This window comes from Odontesthes bonariensis, chromosome 13 (genome assembly GCF_027942865.1).
Source record: "Odontesthes bonariensis isolate fOdoBon6 chromosome 13, fOdoBon6.hap1, whole genome shotgun sequence".
In the NCBI taxonomy this organism is placed as follows: domain Eukaryota; kingdom Metazoa; phylum Chordata; class Actinopteri; order Atheriniformes; family Atherinopsidae; genus Odontesthes; species Odontesthes bonariensis.
The window spans coordinates 30,640,022-30,660,230 of NC_134518.1; the positions used below are offsets into that span (position 1 = coordinate 30,640,022).

The following is a 20,209-nucleotide window of genomic DNA, read 5'->3' on the forward strand; positions in this document are numbered from 1 at the left end:
CACAGAGACTCTCAGATAGAAGTCCATTCATCTTAGCTATATTTTTCTGCTTTTACATTATGTGCTAAAACATTTAGAGACTATTAGAGATAGCCTGCAGCTCGTACAAAACGCAGCGGCCCGCCTCCTCACTGGTAAACGCAAGCGTGACCACATATCCCCGGTCTTAGCTTCGCTGCATTGGCTCCCAGTTGCTTTTAGAATAGATTTTAAAATGTTATTGTTTGTTTTTAAAGCTCTTAATGGCTTAGCCCCTCAATATTTGGCCGAGCTCCTCCATATCCACTCTCCCGCCAGATCACTGAGATCCTCGAATCAGCTCCTACTGGTCCCCCCCAAAACAAAACTCAAAACCAAAGGTGACCGAGCCTTTGTGGCAGCGGCCCCTCGGCTCTGGAATAACCTTCCCTGGCACATTCGATCCGTAGGATCTTTTGAGGCTTTTAAATCCTCCTTAAAAACACACTTTTTCTCCCTGGCTTTTAATTATATTTAAGTAGACTCTTGGCTGATAACCTTGATTTGTTTTATATCTTTATTTTATTTATTTTAAAGTATTTTATTTGAACTTATTTTATTCTATTTTATTGCACTGTGTTTTAGTCTATTGATTTTAACTGCTTGGAACGGTTGCATTATTCACTTTTACCTTTAATGCAGCTTTTATCCTGTACAGCACTTTGGTCAACCTCGGTTGTTGTTTAAATGTGCTCTATAAATAAAGTTTGAGTTGAGTTGAGTTGAGATAGATCAGATAGAAAAGAGGTGACGGTGAATCTCCTCTCTGCCATTCTCACAAAGCATCCTGCTGCTCATGGACAAAGCAGGAAAAATAATTTTACTGAGAGAATGTGACTGGTATGATAATGATTACGTCATTTAGCTGTATTCATACTGCATAATGATTCAAAAGGTAGATAATTAAGGAAAGTATCACACACTAGAATGGAAAATCAAAATGTCACTTATTAAGGCTTCTCTTTAAGGTGAAACTTGTTGAATGAGCACAACAGCTTTATCAGCATTTACAAGTCCCAGCAATTTTTATTTTCAAAGCAGTGAGCAGAGAGTTTTTCATGTTCTGAAAGTCCAGCATGAAGGAGCACTCCCAGTCGGGGAAGGAGATGGTGGTGTTGACTGGTTCAGCTTCTGCTGCTCGATCTGGATGTTTGAGGAAAACCAGAGAAAATAATGAGCGGTGCCATTTCAGAGGTTTCTTATTTTGTGGTTTTGTTTTGTTTTTGGGATGCGTCTCTTACCTCTGCACCTATGTGACAGGCTCTGAGCTCGTTGGGGTAGTTCCGATAGACTTTGAAGGTGGAGATTGAAGGTGGCATTTTTCTGAAGGTTGATGTCAGAGACTTCAGGTGGAGCTGCATCTGTTTGCAATCAGCAAGAGGATAAAAATAGTTAAAAGCTAAAAATAAAACAGTACTTCATTTTTGTTGCAAGTAGAGTTAGAATTTCACAAAAGTGAAGGGACAGTAAGGGAGATGAATGGAGGATGTTAGAAGCCACAGATAAAGAGGAAATATGATGGGTGGAGGTGCTACCTTGGTTTCAGGTGGAGGTTAGTGCTGGAGAATATTGTCAGATGGAGGGTGGATGGCTGACTCTTCAGGTGGAGCTTGAAGGTGGAGTTTTTCAGCAGGTGGATGGTTGACTCTGCATGTGGAGCTTGAAGGTGGTGGTTTTTTATACAGGCGGATGGTAGACTGCATGGGATGGAAGGTGGAGGTTTACTGCAGGCAGATGGTAGACTGCAAGTGGAGATGGAAGGTGGAGGTTTTTCTGCAGGTGGATGGTTGACTCTGCAGGTGGAATGGTAAATGGACTGTACTTGTATAGTGTTTTTCTAGTCTAGCTCAAAGCACTTCTAACACTACATGCCACATTCACCCATTCACACACACTCATACAGCACGTCTTAGTCTACATCTAACTATGTGCTTCCTGGTCATTCATTCATACACCGATGGATGCATGGGTAGGCAACGTGGGGTTCAGTGTCTTGCCCAAGGATGCTTCGATATGTGGCCCGGGGAAGCCGGAGTTGAACCACCGACTTTCTCATTGGTGGACAACTGCTCTTCCTCCTGAGCTACAGCCGCCCCGTGGAGCTGGAAGGTGGAGGTTTTTCGGCAGGTGAATGGTAGACTCCGCAGGTGGAGATTGAAGGTGGAGTTGTTGTGCAGTTGGATGGTAGACTCTGCATGAGATGGAAGCTGTCATTTTTTGCAGACGGATGGTAGACTGCTTGTGGAGAAGGAAGGTGGAGGTTTTTGCAGGTAGATGGTACTGCATGAGCTGGAAGGTGGAGTTTTTATGCAGGTGGATGGTAGACTCTGCATGGGATGGAAGGTGGAGTTGTTGTGCAGGTGGAGTTGTTGTGCAGGTGGATGGTAGACTCTGCAGGTGGAGATTGAAGGTGGAGTTTTTTTGCAGACGGGTGGTAGACTGCTTGTGGAGAAGGAAGGTGGATGGTTTTTCTGCAGATGGATGGTAGACTCTGCATGAGATGGAAGGTGTTTTTTTTTGCAGGTGGATGGTAGACTCTGCATGAGATGGAAGGTGGAGGTTTTTTTGCAGACGGGTGGTAGACTGCTTTTGGAGAAGGAAGGTGGAGGTGTTTTTTTGCAGGCGGATGGTAGACTCTGGATTAGATGGAAGGTGAAGTTGTTGTGCAGGTGGATGGTAAACTGCATGGGATGGAAGGTGGCGGTTTTTTCTGCAGGTGGATGGTAGACTCTGCATGAGATGGAAGGTGGAGGTTTTTTTGCAGGTGGATGGTAGACTCTGCATGAGATGGAAGGTGGAGGTTTTTGCAGACGGGTGGTAGACTGCTTTTGGAGAAGGAAAGTGGAGGTGTTTCTTTGCAGGCGGATGGTAGACTCTGGATGAGATGGAAGGTGAAGTTGTTGTGCAGGTGGATGGTAGACTCTGCATGGGATGGAAGGTGGAGTTTTTATGCAGGTGGATGGTAGACTCTGCAGGTGGAGATTGAAGGTGGAGTTTTTTGGCAGACGGGTGGTAGACTGCTTGTGGAGAAGGAAGGTGGAGGTTTTTCTGCAGGCGGATGGTAGACTCTGCAAGAGATGGAAGGTGGAGGTTTTTCTGCAGGTGGATGGTACTGCATGAGCTGGAAGGTGGAGTGGTTGTGCAGATGGATGGTAGACTGCATGAGATGGAAGGTGGAGGGTTTTCGCAGGCAGATGGTAGACTCTGCATGTGGAGAAGGAAGGTGGAGCTTTTTTGCAGACTGGTGGTAGACTGCTTGTGGAGAAGGAAGGTGGAGGTTTTTCTGCAGGTTGATGGTAGACTGCATGGGATGGAAGGTGGAGATTTTTGCAGGTGGATGGTAGACTGCATGTGGAGAAGGAAGGTGGAGCTTTTTTGCAGACGGGTGGTAGACTGCTTGTGGAGAAGGAAGGTGGATGGTTTTTCTGCAGATGGATGGTAGACTCTGCATGGGATGGAAGGTGGAGGTTTTTTTGCAGATGGATGGTAGACTGCATGAGATGGAAGGTGGAGGGTTTTCGCAGGCAGATGGTAGTCTCTGCATGTGGAGAAGGAAGGTGGAGTTTTTTTGCAGACTGGTGGTAGACTGCTTGTGGAGAAGGAAGGTGGAGGTTTTTATGCAGGTGGACGGTAGACTCTGCATTTGGAGCTGGAAGGTGGAGTTTTTTGCAGGTAGATGGTACTGCATGAGCTGGAAGGTGGAGTTGTTGTGCAGATGGATGGTAGACTGCATGAGATGGAAGGTGGAGGTTTTCGCAGGCAGATGGTAAAAGCTGCAGATGGATGTGGAATGTGGAGGTTTATCCTGCAGGTCGATGGCTGTTGATGGAGACAAAAACTGTATTTACTGATTCAAATATGACAAAAAATTTAAAGCAATATAACTATGTACAGATATTTAACCATCTAACTCAGATTTAAAATCTTAGATAGATTATTAAATATTATTTAGATTTAGTAAATCTTTTGGGTGGCCTAGGCTCATCAGAAATATCCACGTTGTGAAGCGGAGGATACTCTCCAGCCCCATAGGAGACGTGAACAGTCTGAAGCCCGTCTTCAGCGACTGTGGTCGTCAGTGATGGACGATTCAGTCTCTCCCAGAGCTTCTGTTTAATCTGAAGTCCCAGGTTCAGGCTGTAGGGACGGGGACGGCCATTTTTGAACCTACAAGAAACAGAAATGACATCGTAAAAATAATGAATTTAAATCTTTTAGTACGCTTTAAATGTGATGATGATTCATCTGAAAAAGTCCCATCATTTGATAGAAACACACCTCAGCATGTCATCAACCACCTCGTGGTAGATTTGTTGGTACTCCTCCACCGTGTGGTTGTGTATCATGAGCGGGCCGTCGTCCTGTATGGGAGCTCTGGAGGGCTGGAGGCTGAGGGGCATAGAAGACACTGCTGGGAGGTCTTCAGGTGGGATGGGGTCTCTGGGCTTTGGCACGAAACGCGGAACCTCTGAAGGAAGTTGAGGGGGGCCGGCCACCTCGCTGCGCTTCCTCTTCCGTGAGGAGCTTGCACTTTTGGAGCGCTTGCGTTTTTTAGCCACCTGCAGAAGGTCAATAACACAGAGGAGTTCAGACTGGAGGAACCCACTTAACCCACTTACTTTTGCACATTTTGCTTTGTAAGAATGCAAATTCATCATTACATCAGGTTTTTACAGATTAAACCTTATTTTGTTCTACACTTGGATGTAGGAAGATAAGTGATTAAAAATGTTGGGTTGGGATTTGGAATTAATTCCTGTACACGTGTCGGGCACAATGCAACATCAAATGTTTTATCTGTATGTGAGAATCAGATGTCTTACCTGATCGTCCCTGCAGCGAGGACGCTGTCTGTGGGCCGTGGTTGCGATCCTGGATCTGCGGGCGTACTGGTGGTCGGCTAGTACATCACACTGAAACAACATGTTAGAGAATGGGTTTAAATGGATTGTAAATGTAAGAAATGGGAATTTTGCACAGTCCTACAAATCCTTATAATTTCCTAAAAAAAATAAATAAATAAATCAGTGATGTTTTTAAGGAGTCTTTTCAACCCACGGAGTTCCTGAATAGTTTGGTAAAGAACAGTTCTTAGACCTTATCGATCTCAACCATCAGTGCTTCCTTTCTCAATATAGTACCCGATTCACTCCAATAATAAATACATTAATTTTGATTCATTGAACACAATAGACATTAAAACATTAAATCTCAATAAAATAATACAATATACAAAAATAAAATCCTCTAAACTCTCTTAAAAATACTCTTTTTATACTATAAATATGTTGCAAAATTTCTCGTTCAGATCAGGTTTGAGTTTTTCTGAGTTGTTTCCCTTTGAATTTGGTAGTTTTTCATTTAATTTAATTTCATCACAATGCAACATCAAATGTTTTATCTGTATGTGAGAATCAGATGTCTTACCTGAACGTCCCTGCAGCGAGGACGCTGTCTGTGGGCCGTGGTTGCGATCCTGGATCTGCGGGCGTACTGGTGGTCGGCTAGTACATCACACTGAAACAACATGTTAGAGAATGGGTTTAAATGGATTGTAAATGTAAGAAATGGGAATTTTGCACAGTCCTACAAATCCTTATAATTTCCTAAAAAAAAAATCAGTGATGTTTTTAAGAAGTCTTTTTAACCCACGGAGTTCCTGAATAGTTTGGTAAAGAACAGTTCTTAGACCTTATCGATCTCAACCATCAGTGCTTCCTAGCTCAATATAGTACCCGATTCACTCCAATAATAAATACATTCATTTTGATTCATTCAACACAATAGACATTAAAACAACAAATCTCAATAAAACAATGCAATATACAAAAATAAAATCCTCTAAACTCTCTTAAAAATACTCTTTTTATACTATAAATATGTAGGAAAACTTCTCGTTCAGATCAGATTTGAGTTTTTCTGAGTTGTTTCCCTTTGAATTTGGTAGTTTTTCATTTAATTTCATTGGAGTGATGGTCACATATATCTCACATTCATAACCTCACCAGTGACGCAGAGTATACACAGTTAAACAGAGCATATCCACTTATTGATGATGACTGACGAACATTATCAGCCAACCACAGGCGGAATAGAGAGGGCAGTGCTTCGCCCAGGTGACCTACAGCTGCCTCGCGTGCTTTTTAAGTGCAACGTACAAGTTAACAACCTCAGTGATTTAAGTTCTAGAAAAACAGGTGTGTGAGCTAGTTTTTTAGAAAAGAATATTATATATATATATATATATATATATATATATATATATATATATATATATATATATATATATATGCTTTATAGTGACATTCAGACATGTTTTGATATAAAAGTATGGTACTTTTAAAAATAAATGACAGCTCAGCAGTGACACGGCTCAAGAGAGTTCCAGAACAAGTCGAAGAATAACAACATTCATCGTTGTTGCTGCTGAGCTGTATTTTTCAAAAATGTGCAAAACTCTGATACTAAAATGTCTCCAAAAGTTATAGTAGCCTATATATATATATAAATATATACACACACACACACACACACACACATATATCTAGATATATCTAAAATATCTAGATATATATAATTAAATATGTAAAGTATATGTTGTTAACCTGCAATTTGCATTTCAAATAATAAAAGTATAAAGTCTGACCTTTGTTGGATTTTATAAAAGTAATTATAAGGACAGATAATGTGAGCTACTCAGACAAAACTTAAGCGTTTAGAATTAAAACAAGTTCAAAAGCAAGTTCAGGTCTGACAGTCGCCTTCAGTTCCCTTAAACTTTAACCCATTTTTGTTCTTTAAAATCACATAAATATGCACTCTCTACTGAATTTCCCCCATTGGGGGATGAATAAAGTATTTTTATATTCTATTCTATCCTAACTTTGACTTCACTGTATGTTCTGTACAATGTGACCTGGTTAATGGGTGTTTTATATGTTATTCCTGTAATCCCTGACCTTTTGAAGATTTTATGAAAGTAGTTATGAGGACAGATGTTTTGAAGTACTTAAAGGAAGTGTTTCAAAAGGAAAAAAACCCGCAACTTAGGATAACTATAAACTAATGCTCAGTTTCATAAACAGGTGTTAAAAGTTCTGGTACAGTTGAGGTCTAACAGTCAATATCATGACAGTAAAAATGACTGAAATAGTATAGAAATAGTAAAAATCCCCCAATATTAAGTACAATTTGGATTATTACTTCACCATTTGCTTCACAAAGCAAAGAAAAATAGTAGCCTACAGACTATCAAATTTCTCACATTTTCCATGTTGGACGTTTGTTGAGTCACAAGAAGTTTCTGGGAGTCTTTGGCTCTTTAGAAGATGCAGCAAATTGTCAGTCGAAGAGATTGAAATCAACAGCAATCGTTGAGGGATGTCTGAGAAACACTGACCTTGAATGATAAAATTGTGTTTGTGTTTAAATGATGATGCGACCTAAAAGATGCACCTGAGGAGGAACCATAGCAACCATGGAATGCTGGACATCCAAGTTTGTGCATTGGTTGTTTTAAAGGATGTGGACATAATGATGCCACGCAATGTTTTTCACATATCACCTCTGTGATGGGATGTTTTATCAAGTTTACCTGAAAACACATTCATATTTATGTATGAAGCAATGTGCCCCAGCCTTGGCTCTCAGGAGAAAAGGCCCAGTCATAAGGGGAGATTGCTCTGGGAGAGAGGAGAGGGAAGTTAGTCCAGGTATGGATTGAAACAGAGTTTCCAGAGAGAGATGCACAGGGTGTTCAATTTTACAGAAGAATTTTCTTACTTAGGAACTGGGAAGAGGAAACTTGGAAAGGGGGCACTGGTTTCAGTTCCAACGGGTGCAGAGATCGTACGAGGGTGGGTGGGCAGGCGTTAATCAAGAGAGGTTTTCCACAGGAGCGGAGCATCTTGAGGGAAGCAGGTAAGTGATCTGGGCAGGTAGGCTGCTCTTTGGCCGGATGGAGGACACTGAGAAGCATAGGGACAGAGATGTTAGAAGTGTGAGCTTCAAGAAACGCAAGAGAGCCATGAAAGAGCTGCTCTACACTGAAAAAAACAACTCATAAGATTTACTTAAAAAACCCTTTGTAAGTATTTGCACTCAAATGATTTAAGTAATATTTAATGCTGCAATATCAAGTAAATTTTACTTACCATAAAACACAACAGTTTTGAAGAAATTAAGCAACATTTACTTAATTACATCTAAGTTTTAAGTTATATTTATTTAAACAACTCAAGTAAACTCTACTTGTTTTTCATGGGCAGGAACATCATTTTACTCATATACTCAACACAATTTTAAGTAAATGAGTTTCAAACTTAATCACATTTTAACTACTGATTTTATCTGATTCTATCTATTGTTCTTATTTCTTTATTTTTTGTTTAAAATTTAAATCATGCTTTTTATTTCTACTGTTTTAATGTATCTGTAAAGCACTTTGAATCGCCCTGTAGTTGAATTGTGCTATACAAATAAACTTGCCTTGCCTAAATTTTATATATCTGTAGTATTTGCTGTTATGAAGTAACTTAGTAGATTTTAACGATACACTTTCAGAGTAAAGGTTATGTAGTATTTCTAGGTTTATGTACATACAACTATTAAACATTTAAATTGTATGAGGAAACCTAAGTAAAACTTACTCTTCCCCCATAATTCATGTATTACGTTTAGGGATGCTCCGATCGATCGGCCGCCGATCGTGATCGGCCGATATGGACCCTAAACAGGATGATCGGTGGGCTCTGGAAGTGCCGATCAGAAAGGCCGATTGCATATTTATAAAAAAAAAAAAAAAAGTTTTTTTTTTAGTTTTTTTTTTTTTACCTGAGACTATTTTTCTCCGCGTGACTTCATATGAAATTATCAATGAGATATGATATATGAATTAAACGGTTTTCTTTCGCGCGTGTGACGTAACTTACCGGCGACTGTTTTATGAAAAACAAGCGCGAGGAAAACAAACCCCAACCGTCACTCAGCTCACCGTCAGTGAAACGTTTGAACGCCTGGAGCCGTAAGGACAGTAAAAGGTGGAGGGATATAACAAAAACGCTTATGGAATTCATTGGATTTGACGAACAGCCTCTGTTTGTGGTGGAGGACACGGGGTTCCGACGGTTGTTATCGTGCCTGGAGGAGCCACGCTATGCCCCCCCCCGGACGTAAATATCCAAGGGATGTATGTCTCCCTCAGCTGTACGAGACAGTATACACACACGTCAACACACTTTTGAGAGACAATGTCACATCAATCAGTTTTACAACTGATATTTGGAGTTCGAGTGCATGTCACATGTCGATGTTAAGTTTAACAGCGCATTTCATCGACCCGAACTCCCAGCGACACAACCTCGTACTGCACTGCCAAGAATTCACACACAGCCGACGCTTTAGCAGGAGCCTTCGGACGTATGTAATACATTTCAGTTGCTTATTCTTACTTGCTTATTCCCTCATAGTTAAGGTCTAGTTGTTTGGTTTGTGCCAATGTTTTTTTAAAAATGTTAAGGTTATTTAAAAAGGTTATTTAAAAACTGCTTATTCTTATATATCGTTATGAGGGAATAAGCAAGTAAGAATGAGCAACCGAATACATTTTGGTTGCTTATTCCCTCAGTTAAGGTTAAGTTGTTGGTTTTTTATTTATCTATTGCTCTTGAAAGGGCATGTAATGTTTACATGCAAAAAAAGCTGATGGTGGTACATAAATGTCATTATTATTTATTTTAGTACAAATATGTTTTTTTTAACACTTTAAGTGGTGCACAAGGCCAGATTGTAAATACACAACATTGAGGATTTTTATTATTCGCCCATCGATTTTGTGATCGGTGATCGGTATCGGCAGATTTAGGATTCCTGTGATCGGTGATCGGATCGGCGCCCAAAAATGCTGATCGGAGCATCCCTAATTACGTTAATAAAATGTTTAATTTTACTTAAGAAGCCCTAGTTCTTACTGAATCTTAAAAATACAAGGTAGAAATTATGACAGTTACTCTAATAAAGTTTAATTCACCAAAAAGTCACTTTTTTCAGTGTACTTAAACCTACTTATTCAGGATTTCTTTTAATACCCAGTAGTATGATGACACTTTTATCTTATTTTATCTTATTCCATTTTGTTGTATTTTACTGCTTTCCCTGTTCTTTTATTGTTTTTACTTATTCTTCTCTTTATTTATTACCTGCTGTAAAGCACTTTGGTACACCGTAAGGATTGTCTGTAAAGGGCTGTATAAATAAAGTACATTTACATTTTACATTTACTATGGCAGATCATCTGGTGGAGATTGGGTGCAGGCCGGCGATGAGATTGATGAACAACAGGTGTACTGACCGAGGAGAGGGAACCCAGGACTCCACCCAGCGACAGGTCCCAGCCTCCCCAACCCATCCTAGATTCCAGAAGATAAACAAACACCACAACACAAACAATGATAAAGTATGAGGTGAGAAGATTCAGTTGATGCATCTCCTGGACAGACAGGACACAGTTTGTATGACCAACAGGAAAGGCTGTGTACCGGTAAGGGATGAGCGGACTCTACTTTCTAAAGAAGGCTCAGATCCTTTAAAGTGTGCAGCAACATGCTGGAGATTTTCTATCAGTCTGTTGTGGGCAGTGCATTTTTCTTACCTGTTGTCTGCTGGGGGGAGCAGCATCGGAGCCAGCGATGCAGAAAGACCGGATAAACTGACCAGGAAGGCTGGCTTCATCACCGGACACAATCTGGAGACATCTGAGGCCGTGATGGAGAGGAGGACTCTGTACAAACTGTCATCCATCGTGGATGATCCTGACCATTTTTCTACTTCACTGTGCTCTATACTTGCTGCTGTAATGGAAATTTCCCAGCCTGAGATTAATAAAGTATAGCTTATCTTATCAACAAGTTTCTGATTGTGTTTTTAAGAAATATGGTTTTAAAAACATATTTTCCACTCCATGTAAGCATACGTTATTATAGTATATTCAATGCACTCAAACTTGAATACAACTTATAATACTTACAAGCAATGTTCCCTCTAATTTTTCACATGTCTGGGCATACACACAAGCTCCCTGAGCACACTGAGGACCACTGTGAGCAACATCAGATGTGCACGCTGTGGACTGGCCACACACCTGTTCAAAACCTTTGATCGTAGCAAGTTACATGGCCTATTAAAAGAATCAAATCACAGCAGCAATTTTCATTAGTTTACTTTTAATATAAGCGATTTGGCCCACTTAATATGAAAAAGACAAAAATCTTGTTGTTAATGAGATGTGTAGTATGTAATATGTGAGAGCAGTGCACCAAACACAGTTTTATAGTTAACATCATTTTCCTCCCTGTATTTAATATATATGACTAACATTTTGTGTACTGATACTGTGCTCTCATCTACTATCAGGGTATGCCAGGGTGCATTTTTAACACTGCACATAGTCTTATTCTGCACCATCTCATTGATTGAGTTCACAAATTCAAAGGCATAGTTTTTGCTTCGCCAGCTTTCTGGTATACTCACATACTTTGCCATGTGATTGTGGATTTGTTGAACTGACAGCATTGATGCATTCATTTTGATGGCAAGTAAAATATTGTCAATGAGAACTTTAACTTGCACGGGGTCAGATTTTGTTTTGTGTGACAGCTCGTTCCTTTTCTCTCGGTCTTTTGCGCTCTCCCGCAATAATGTACCAATCCCCTGTCCCATCTTGAGTCTTCGTACAATTCCAACAGCTTTCAAATGACTTTTCTGCTGAATGTGATGCTCGAGGTAGTCCAACTTCCACTGCACTGTTATTAGCTAGCTAACGTGCACGGGGCGTATGGGCAGGGCACAAATGCAAGCACTATCAATGCTCTGATTGGCTGCATAGCGTAAGTAAACCGTATCGTATCATTGGCTGAACACCTGTCACTCACTGCGTTACATTGAAAAATGGTACAAAAAACACATTATTGGTCTAATTAATTAGATTAGATTAGGTCTAGTATTAGATATTAATCAATACGTTTATGGTGAATTTTATTTTATGCGCTGCATAGATTTTCTTGTGCGCTGAGAATGTGCGAGCAGTGTGCGATTGCGCAGGCGCGCAGCTTAATTTTTTCACTTTTAATGGTGAAAAAATATTCCTCACAAAGGTTAAAAACTAAAATATAAGCCTATATTTGCTTCTTTTAGTTTATTCACTCTACAACCTACTTATTCGCTTTTACTTTAAATTCTATCTAGTCGTACCTCCTGTAATTATATACATAACAAAGTAGCCTATATTTTAAAGTGTTTTAGATGATTATATAATGAACTTGTGCTTTATCAAGGTTTTTTGAAGTTTCGAAGTGCAAGTTTTTAAGCATATTTCAACATTTGAATAAATTTGACAGAAGCCTTTTGATCTAATCACACATTTGGTATAGCTCTAATTCAAGCAGGTTCATTTGTATGATGAATTTACTTTTAATGTTTTAGAAATATATACCCAGTAAGCGTGCCATCTAGTTCTTCGTGAGTAATAAGTGTAGTTGAAGTCAATGTAGTTCCAATTTGATTTATTTGTGCATAAAAAGATCATTCCATGGATTATTGTTGATTCTCTTGAAGCCATTTTTTCAGACCACTTACTATTGAAATGAAATTCTTATCATTTGTATTCAGAATAAATATGGCAGAGTGGTATTGTAAAAAGAACGTATTTAGCTGTAACCATAATTGCTTTTTAACCCTTACCGAGAGATGTTGTTGGCTACGCCCAACCAAGGAGTGACAACATTTTTTTGGTAACAAGATTTCTATGTAACTGTGGCAACCAGCTAAATAGCACCCGTGAAAGCGACTTGTTGGAGGAGGAAGCTGTGTTGCCGTTCTCATTGACTGAGAAGACTATTGGAAATCAGAAGTGATCTAATCTTTCTTTTGTGACACAGTTTATCAGTCCAAAGCAAACACTCTCCAGTTGTGGTGGAGCTGTGAGATGTGAAAATAAAGCAGGTGCAATGCTGGGGGGGACAGCAGTGAGGTAGTTACAGCAGAGTGTTGCTTCCACGTGTCCGCCTGCTCAGGTGGAAGCATTCAGGGAGCATTCTATATACACTGAAAAGTGAGTAACTCTTCTCATCTTGTTACTGTGCAATAAAATCCATACTGGAATTTACATGGATGTTACTTTGACACTTGCAACCTGCTTAAACGTTCTTGCAGAGGCAGTCAGAACACCCCCCCCCCCCCGGCAACAGCAATCCCCCGTACAATATCCATGAAATATTAATCGGTAGAATTCATTGATTTGATCAAAAGCAAAATCAAGCAGATTAAAGTTGAAAAACACAGAACAAAATGTATCATTAATTAGAAGTGGATGTGAAATGGGAGCAACAAAAGGAGAATGTCGACATTAAATCCATTGAAATTAGTTTTAAAAAGATGTAAAGTGTTAAGTGGCTCTTAAACGTATCTCAGAATGAAATGTTTATTTAAATTATAATAAAAACAATGGTACCAAAATGTGGGGTTTTAAATAACAAAGATCACTAAACTTCAAAGATGGCCTCCTGACCCTGCCGTGACTTCAGACACCTGCCCTCTCTCTGACACCTGCAGGACATGTCGTGTCATGCATTGCCACATTTCAGTTTTGGGGCGATGCATAACCCAGATGAATATAAGTGTTCGCTGAGGAAAAGTCATGTTCTGATGTAATTATCATCTATTGCTTCCTGTAATTGCATCAGATCTCTTTTGAACAATAATCTCATGGTGAGCGTCTGGAAGTGAAGCCCTCCTCCCTGTTTATTGTTCTCCACTCCGGCAAAACACAATTGAATTGAGGAGTCAGCTATTAGATTTTTTGCTCTGTAGAATAAACTGAAATCGTATTTTTGCTGGAAATTATCAATACATCTTGGAGAGCAAAAGTAAGAAGACACAGAGCAAGAGTAGACCCTGGGTGGAGAGAGGAGGGATGTAATACAGCAGATGAAAGATGAGGAGAAGTGGATGGGAGGACTTTCACCAACTGGAGAAGGGGTTTATTGACATACTGGGGTCACATATTTATGCTACAATTTAAAAATCACATCAAAACTGTAAAAATACTGCTTCTGCACAGCAGATATTTTATTGTGTGGCTGTTAAATCCAGTAAGTAAATGGGTATGTATTGAAATGTGGAATGGAAGCAGTGTAGTGCACAGAATATAAACTGCAGCATCCCAGAGGATAAAAAATAAAGCGCAAAATAGAGCACATGCCTCTGAAAGTTTAAAAAGTTAGAAAGATTAATTGCCAGGACAACTTTTCAATATTGCAGTCAACAGCAAACATTGGTCCACACTTACAATGAACACAATACACAAACATAGCTTCAGTTCTGAACAGCTGTCTGCTTAATTTCACTTTATAAATGATTGTGACAGCTCCAAAGAAAAATAATTATACTGCAAAGCGATGCAGTAGCTCTGTTCTGCTCTGCTGGTTTGCATCTGTCCTGCAAAATAGAGTTTGAAGGAAACCAATGCCTTCAATTCAATCAGTAAACCCAGATGGCTGAGAAAATTCATCCTGAAATATGTTTTTACCATAAGCAGCCATGCTGTCATGTAAAACACACTCCTGTCTGTACCGCGCTTTACTCAGTTATGACTGTCTGATCACACTTAAGTGCTCGAAATTTCTCTTTTGTTTGAATACAGTGTGATAGCATCACTGGCTGTTGAGGTATCCATTCCTTCCTGTGACAGATCAACAGACAAAAAAAAAAAGATTGGAAAAAATAAAACATAAGAATTTTGGAAAATGATTAAAATTGCTCAAACTAAAGAAAAAATAAAATTAAAGTAAAATATTTTAAAAGATGTAAACCTAAAAACACAAATGATATGAAGAAAATGCAACATTATAATAGAAAAATGTAAATGTTTTGATTTTTTTAGTCAACATAAATAATATATCTGGTCATTTGACTCTTATAGAAGGTGACACTGATTAAATTGTCTGGATTATATTTATTTTTGTGCATTTTTCTTTGTTTGCGTCATTAAAGAAACTGAGTTAATGTCCTGAGTGTGGTTGCAGGCTATCTGTAGATGTTTGTAACTGAATGAAGATTTTTTTCTTTTACATATGAATAAAAAAAACTACTTTTAATCTGGATGAAATGTATAAACCTCCTCTGAGTGTTTAATTAAGTGTCCTCTCAATGTGGTCCAATCAAAAATAATATGCTCAGAGATTTTCTCTCTCATGACATCCTGGTGAAATTTTGGGTGTTTCCACATGTCTTTAAAACAAGGAAACTAACATCCACACAGATCTCTCACAGGTCTGAGCATATGTTGCTTTTAAACCAAATATCTATCAGAATTGATGGCGCCTTTCTAGATGTGCAAGTTGCCCATCTGATGTTGTGCACGTTGTTCTATAAGCAGTAATGCACCCCATACCAGAGGTGGAGACTATTAAATGAGCACTGATTACTAATTGGATGGTCCCTCTCTTCGTTAGTTCAGAGGATGTGGTGTGCATGTTTCCCAAGAAGAATTTCAAATTTAGATTTGTCCGACCACAGAACAGGACTCCACTCTGCCTCAGATCTTTTTAAATTAGGTGTGGCCCAGAAAAGATGGCTGTGTTTCTGGATCATGTTCACATTTGGCTTCTTCTTTGCATGATAAAGCTTTTACTCGCAGTTGTGTATGATCCGTGCTCAGAGACAAAGATTTCTGGAAGTGTTCTTTAGAGCCCATGCAGTGATTTCCATGACAGAGACATGTCTGTTTTTAATGCAGTGCTGCTTGAGAGCCTGAAAATCACGGGCATCCAATATTGATTTTTTCTTAGCTGTGACCCTTGTGCATAGAGATGTCTCCACATTCTCTGACTCTTTTGATAATAATATAATAAGATGATGAAATATATATTATGTAGATGATGACGTATTTAAAGTCTTTATAGAAGCAGATGGAGGAAATAATTATTGAATGTCTCTCCTGTGTCTTTCTTGGCATATTCTTAAGATTTTCAGCTGGGCTTTTTATCTGGGAATTTTTCAGTGCCAGTTTGGATGCTGTGCTGCTGAATGATTTCTTTTTTTGTAACTTCTTCCAGCTTTGAGTTTCCCCAAAGGAAAATAATATTGCTGCAGTGTAAATTATCATTGAATAAATGCTATTGTTATGGATAGAACTCTGAATTTAAATGACGGAAGGAAAGATTGTGTGGGAAGAGTCTATAACTCTCTTACATGAGGGTCCGTGGATGAGTACCTGCTGTCATCGCCTCCTTCCTCATGAGCATTTGTGCCCAAATGAGCAGAAGCAGAACATAGAAAGTGGAAGTCATCACACAGCAGCACCTTTGGAGATGCAAGAAGAAAGAATATTGCAACATTTTGCACTGGTTCTGTTATGATATCTTGTTGGAAATTATCCATTCTTTCAATCTCACTTACATCTTTGTCTTGTTTAGGGTAGCTGGGGTTGGAGCTTATCTTAGCGGACACTGGGTGGGGCTCACCTCTGAAAAAAACAAATGAAATACGGTAAGTCTGCAAATTTGAACCAGAAACCCTCCAGCTTTGACAAAGCTAATCACTAAACCACCTCCTACTAAATTGAATACCCTGATTTAAAATAATTGGACGGTTAATTTGGAGTAAATGATTTGGAACAAATTCCAAAAGTGTGTTGAAGTGGTGGAGAATAACCACTACTGCACAATTTTGAAATAATTGCACTTTACCTGATTTGTTTGATTTTGTGCCATTTTATACTTTGACTCCACCTCTTTCATTTGTTTCTTTACTTTTGTTTTACTTCTATAGCAGCATGGTCACTCAAATTAAATAATAAAAAAGAATAAAAGTACATATTCAACCATACGGATCCCAACCCTTTTCTGCAAACTTGATTAATCCAAGCACTGTGTTAAAAAAAACGCACATTTTCTCTGCTGACTCATTTACACAAATGACACACAAATACTCAAATGATTAGAGAATAGAAACAAATATAAAATGACACATAAAGGTAAAATTTCTAAGATTTACCTCAAAATGACTAACAAGACTGTTGGTATGGACATAAAACTTAATATAATGAGCATAAACAAGTACAGACAAGTAATAAAAGTTTATGTTAATAAGTACTTTTGGAAATCCAAACAAACTTTGTAAAATTATGAAGTAACTTTCTGAAAAAATAAAGATAAAAATAAATATGTTCTGTCATTATTGTCATCTAACCTACAATTTTGAAAGTATTTACTGGATTTCATGGTCTTCTCAAAATAAATCTTTTAAGTAACCTTACTGTGAAAATTAATTTTTCTTTTAAAAGTCTGGTGTCCTATATCCTGAATTTCGCAGAATCGCTATGTTTTCATACTTTGAAGATTTCTCTGAAAGAGCTACACAGATGTGGCTGTCTCAGAAAAGCTCAGAACATATTTCAGGACCATCACAACCTTGACACAATCACTTTAAATTGCTGCAATCAACCAGACGACGCAGGACCATACAAGCAAGAACAAACAGTTTCCCCTCAGTTAGTATACCGAATGCCACAAGGACAGACTTTTACGTAAGCATTACACTGTGAGACATTTCTATAGGGGATGTGAGCAATATTGTTAGATGCAAAGGTCTGTGTGGGTTTGTTTGGCTTTTTATTCACTTTATCTTTGCCTTTTATTCTTTGGTTGTTTATTAATTTAATTGTTTACTATGCATTGTCTCTCTGCACTAGAATAAGACTTTTTTTTGTCCTTGTACATGTTACAATGACAATAAAGATATTCTATTCTGTTTTGATGTACTGTACTTTACTGAAGTACATAACAAGTATTCTATCATTGTGGTAATCCAACTTTTACTTAAGTAAAAATAAACTTCGGCAGATGTCTACATTCTCAGCCACATGATATTGAGTTTCCACCCACTGCAATAGATTTTTAACCTCCATGACCGAGCGCTTCATTCCTGAAAAGCATCATGGGAGTTTCAGCTATCTTCTGCTCCATATTCGATTTAATCTTAACTTTAAATCATAAAACTACCTATTTTCAATGCCGTTGTTCAGGGATATTCATGTTATAATGTATGCAACATGTTTAGATCATGATGTGGTTGCGCTGTGTGAATTTGGTTAGTGTCTTTCCTTCCAACTCAAAGCTGAATGAGTTACAGAAATCTGCTCACCTGTTTTCGTTGGTCCAGGATGCTGAGGATGCTCAGGCATGTGCACAAGCCCGTTGGCCTCCCTGAATAGCCATCCATCCATCCAGCGAGCTCTCCTGAGTCACTTTTCATAATTATTGAATTACATTCCTGGCAACCCATTAAGCAGGACATTCTCTTCTTAACCACCTGCTCTTCCCCCCTCCTCCACCCCGTTTTACGCCATCAATCTTTCAGCGTTACCGGAGCCCCTAAAAGCTTTCTGACTGCTCTATAATGGGGACAGCGCGGGGTCAGGGGGTGCTGCAGGACTTTGTGCTCAGGAGCAGTGATGCCTCAGCATTCTGGAGGGGAGTTAGGCAAAGGAACGGGTCAAGGCGGTGGTGTGAGGGGGCAGCAGGGGTCAGTCTGTCCTGCCTGGCTGTAATAGGTCATTGACTGGACCTTTGGCCGGGAACAGCAGGCCATAACAGATTTCTTTATTTATGATTATGTGACTTTGTGTGCATGTAACCTGTTCAGGTGCCTTATAAATAAAACTGAGCTGAGGAAAAAAATCTGTTATGAGACTTGCTACATGATAACGCTGTTATGTGCAGAACTTTTTCACTTTTTGTGATGAAATGCTATGATTTACTCTTGTGGTGAGACCACTTATCCTCTACCTACTTTGTCAAATTCCACTTCAGATGGTGATTTACTACATTTCCCAGAATGCTTTTAGTGTTCCTGTAAATAGAGATGAAAACTGAACCTGATGCATTTAGTGGTGGATTCAGCTCTGTACCACATTCCCCCTTTAAGGCTTGACATAAAGCTGTGAAACGGTAAATGCTCATAATGTGATAATCATAGTCAGAATTTCTTTGTTTCAGCTTTTTTTTTGGTCAGAGTTCTCATGCCTGTGACTGAATCACAGCCGTGATGATATTCACCACATTTCAAGACCATTTATGAACAGCTTCAGTTACTAGTTCTATAGGTATCCGGGTATTATATCGGGGGTAACCATAGCAACAGGGTGCACTTCTGCTTCAGGCTACTGCTGTTGTGTTGCCTCTCTCTCTCATTCAGTCGTTCACTTCTTCAAACATAATAAGCAGCGATTATATAGTCTGTATAGGGACGAAAAAGTGGGATTTCAATTGATCACTGAGGCGTTGTCACTTTAATCTGTATCACCATTTTTATACACAGTGAAGGATTGACAGGCTGTACATTTATTACAAGTTAATGCACCATTTAAGAAATGATAAAAATATCAAAATAAAGTTTGGTTTGCCAAATTGTGTAAAATCCTCCACTACCACCACACTTTTCTTGCCTTTTTAGCCAACTCTTTTTAGCCAACTCATTGTTTCTTTGTATGACCTCATGCCCTCTGGAACCGGGCGGCTGGACATTTGGCCCAAAATCCATTTATTATCCTTTAATTAACATGTTCAACTAAGGACTTGATGAATTATGCCTATGATTGATTAACATTTATATCATCAAATGACTGAGTAACTTTTGCCAAAGGATCATTAGGAATCAACCCAGTTTGTCAGTTCTGTGCTAAAATACCCATGTGGCAATTTGATAAGTTAGAAGTTACTGCAGCTCTATTCTAGAAAATGTGTTCAACAGTGTACAGAGACAAAAGTGGATCGCTATAAATAATTCACCTTTATTTCATTTTAAAGTCAACTTAGAACAAGAAATACCTATTTTACAAGAAAGACTTGGCAACTTTAACATCCATACAAACTGATGGCATATTAGAGTGCAGCACATATAACCTGATTTACAATAACATCAAACAGCTGATAAAAACACAATGAAAGGAGAAAAAACACACATTACTATTTCATCACATTTTGTAGTTTCCCTCAATTCAGCAATTTATATAAATATGTCTCATTTTAGACACTTGTTCAAATGATACCAACTTCAGTTCTTTCAAACCCTGAGTTACATCAACCTTTTCCACTCCAGATCCCCATCCGGCTGTATATGTTCTGAAAACACAGCC

The 20,209-nt window shown here is 38.8% G+C and overlaps 1 protein-coding gene across 3 annotated transcripts; it reads right to left on the reverse strand.

Moving 5' to 3' along the window:
* Nucleotides 1-1,080: 1,080 nt before the first annotated feature.
* LOC142397400 (uncharacterized) lies at nucleotides 1,081-11,185 on the reverse strand. 3 transcript variants are annotated; one of them, XM_075480753.1, is made up of 11 exons: nucleotides 11,042-11,185; nucleotides 10,667-10,865; nucleotides 10,284-10,424; nucleotides 7,801-7,985; nucleotides 7,613-7,700; nucleotides 5,446-5,535; nucleotides 4,842-4,931; nucleotides 4,297-4,577; nucleotides 1,554-4,185; nucleotides 1,260-1,379; nucleotides 1,081-1,161 (listed from the first exon to the last, which is right to left on the reverse strand). In XM_075480753.1, exons 5-9 carry the CDS (start codon nucleotides 7,622-7,624, stop codon nucleotides 3,963-3,965), a joined length of 696 nt encoding a protein of 231 aa, XP_075336868.1. In that variant the 5' UTR covers nucleotides 7,625-7,700; nucleotides 7,801-7,985; nucleotides 10,284-10,424; nucleotides 10,667-10,865; nucleotides 11,042-11,185; the 3' UTR covers nucleotides 1,081-1,161; nucleotides 1,260-1,379; nucleotides 1,554-3,962. The 3 variants fall into 3 exon arrangements, with proteins under 3 accessions (XP_075336868.1, XP_075336869.1, XP_075336867.1); XM_075480754.1 differs by lacking the exon at nucleotides 11,042-11,185 and having other exon boundaries at nucleotides 10,667-10,923; XM_075480752.1 differs by lacking the exons at nucleotides 4,297-4,577; nucleotides 4,842-4,931; nucleotides 5,446-5,535; ... (3 more) ...; nucleotides 10,667-10,865; nucleotides 11,042-11,185 and having other exon boundaries at nucleotides 1,554-3,936.
* Nucleotides 11,186-20,209: the final 9,024 nt, after the last annotated feature.

Coding starts and splice junctions, on each gene's coding strand:
- LOC142397400 (XM_075480752.1), bottom strand. CDS start 3,369: ATGCAGTCTACCATCCACCTGCAAAAATCTCCACCTTCCATCCCATGC.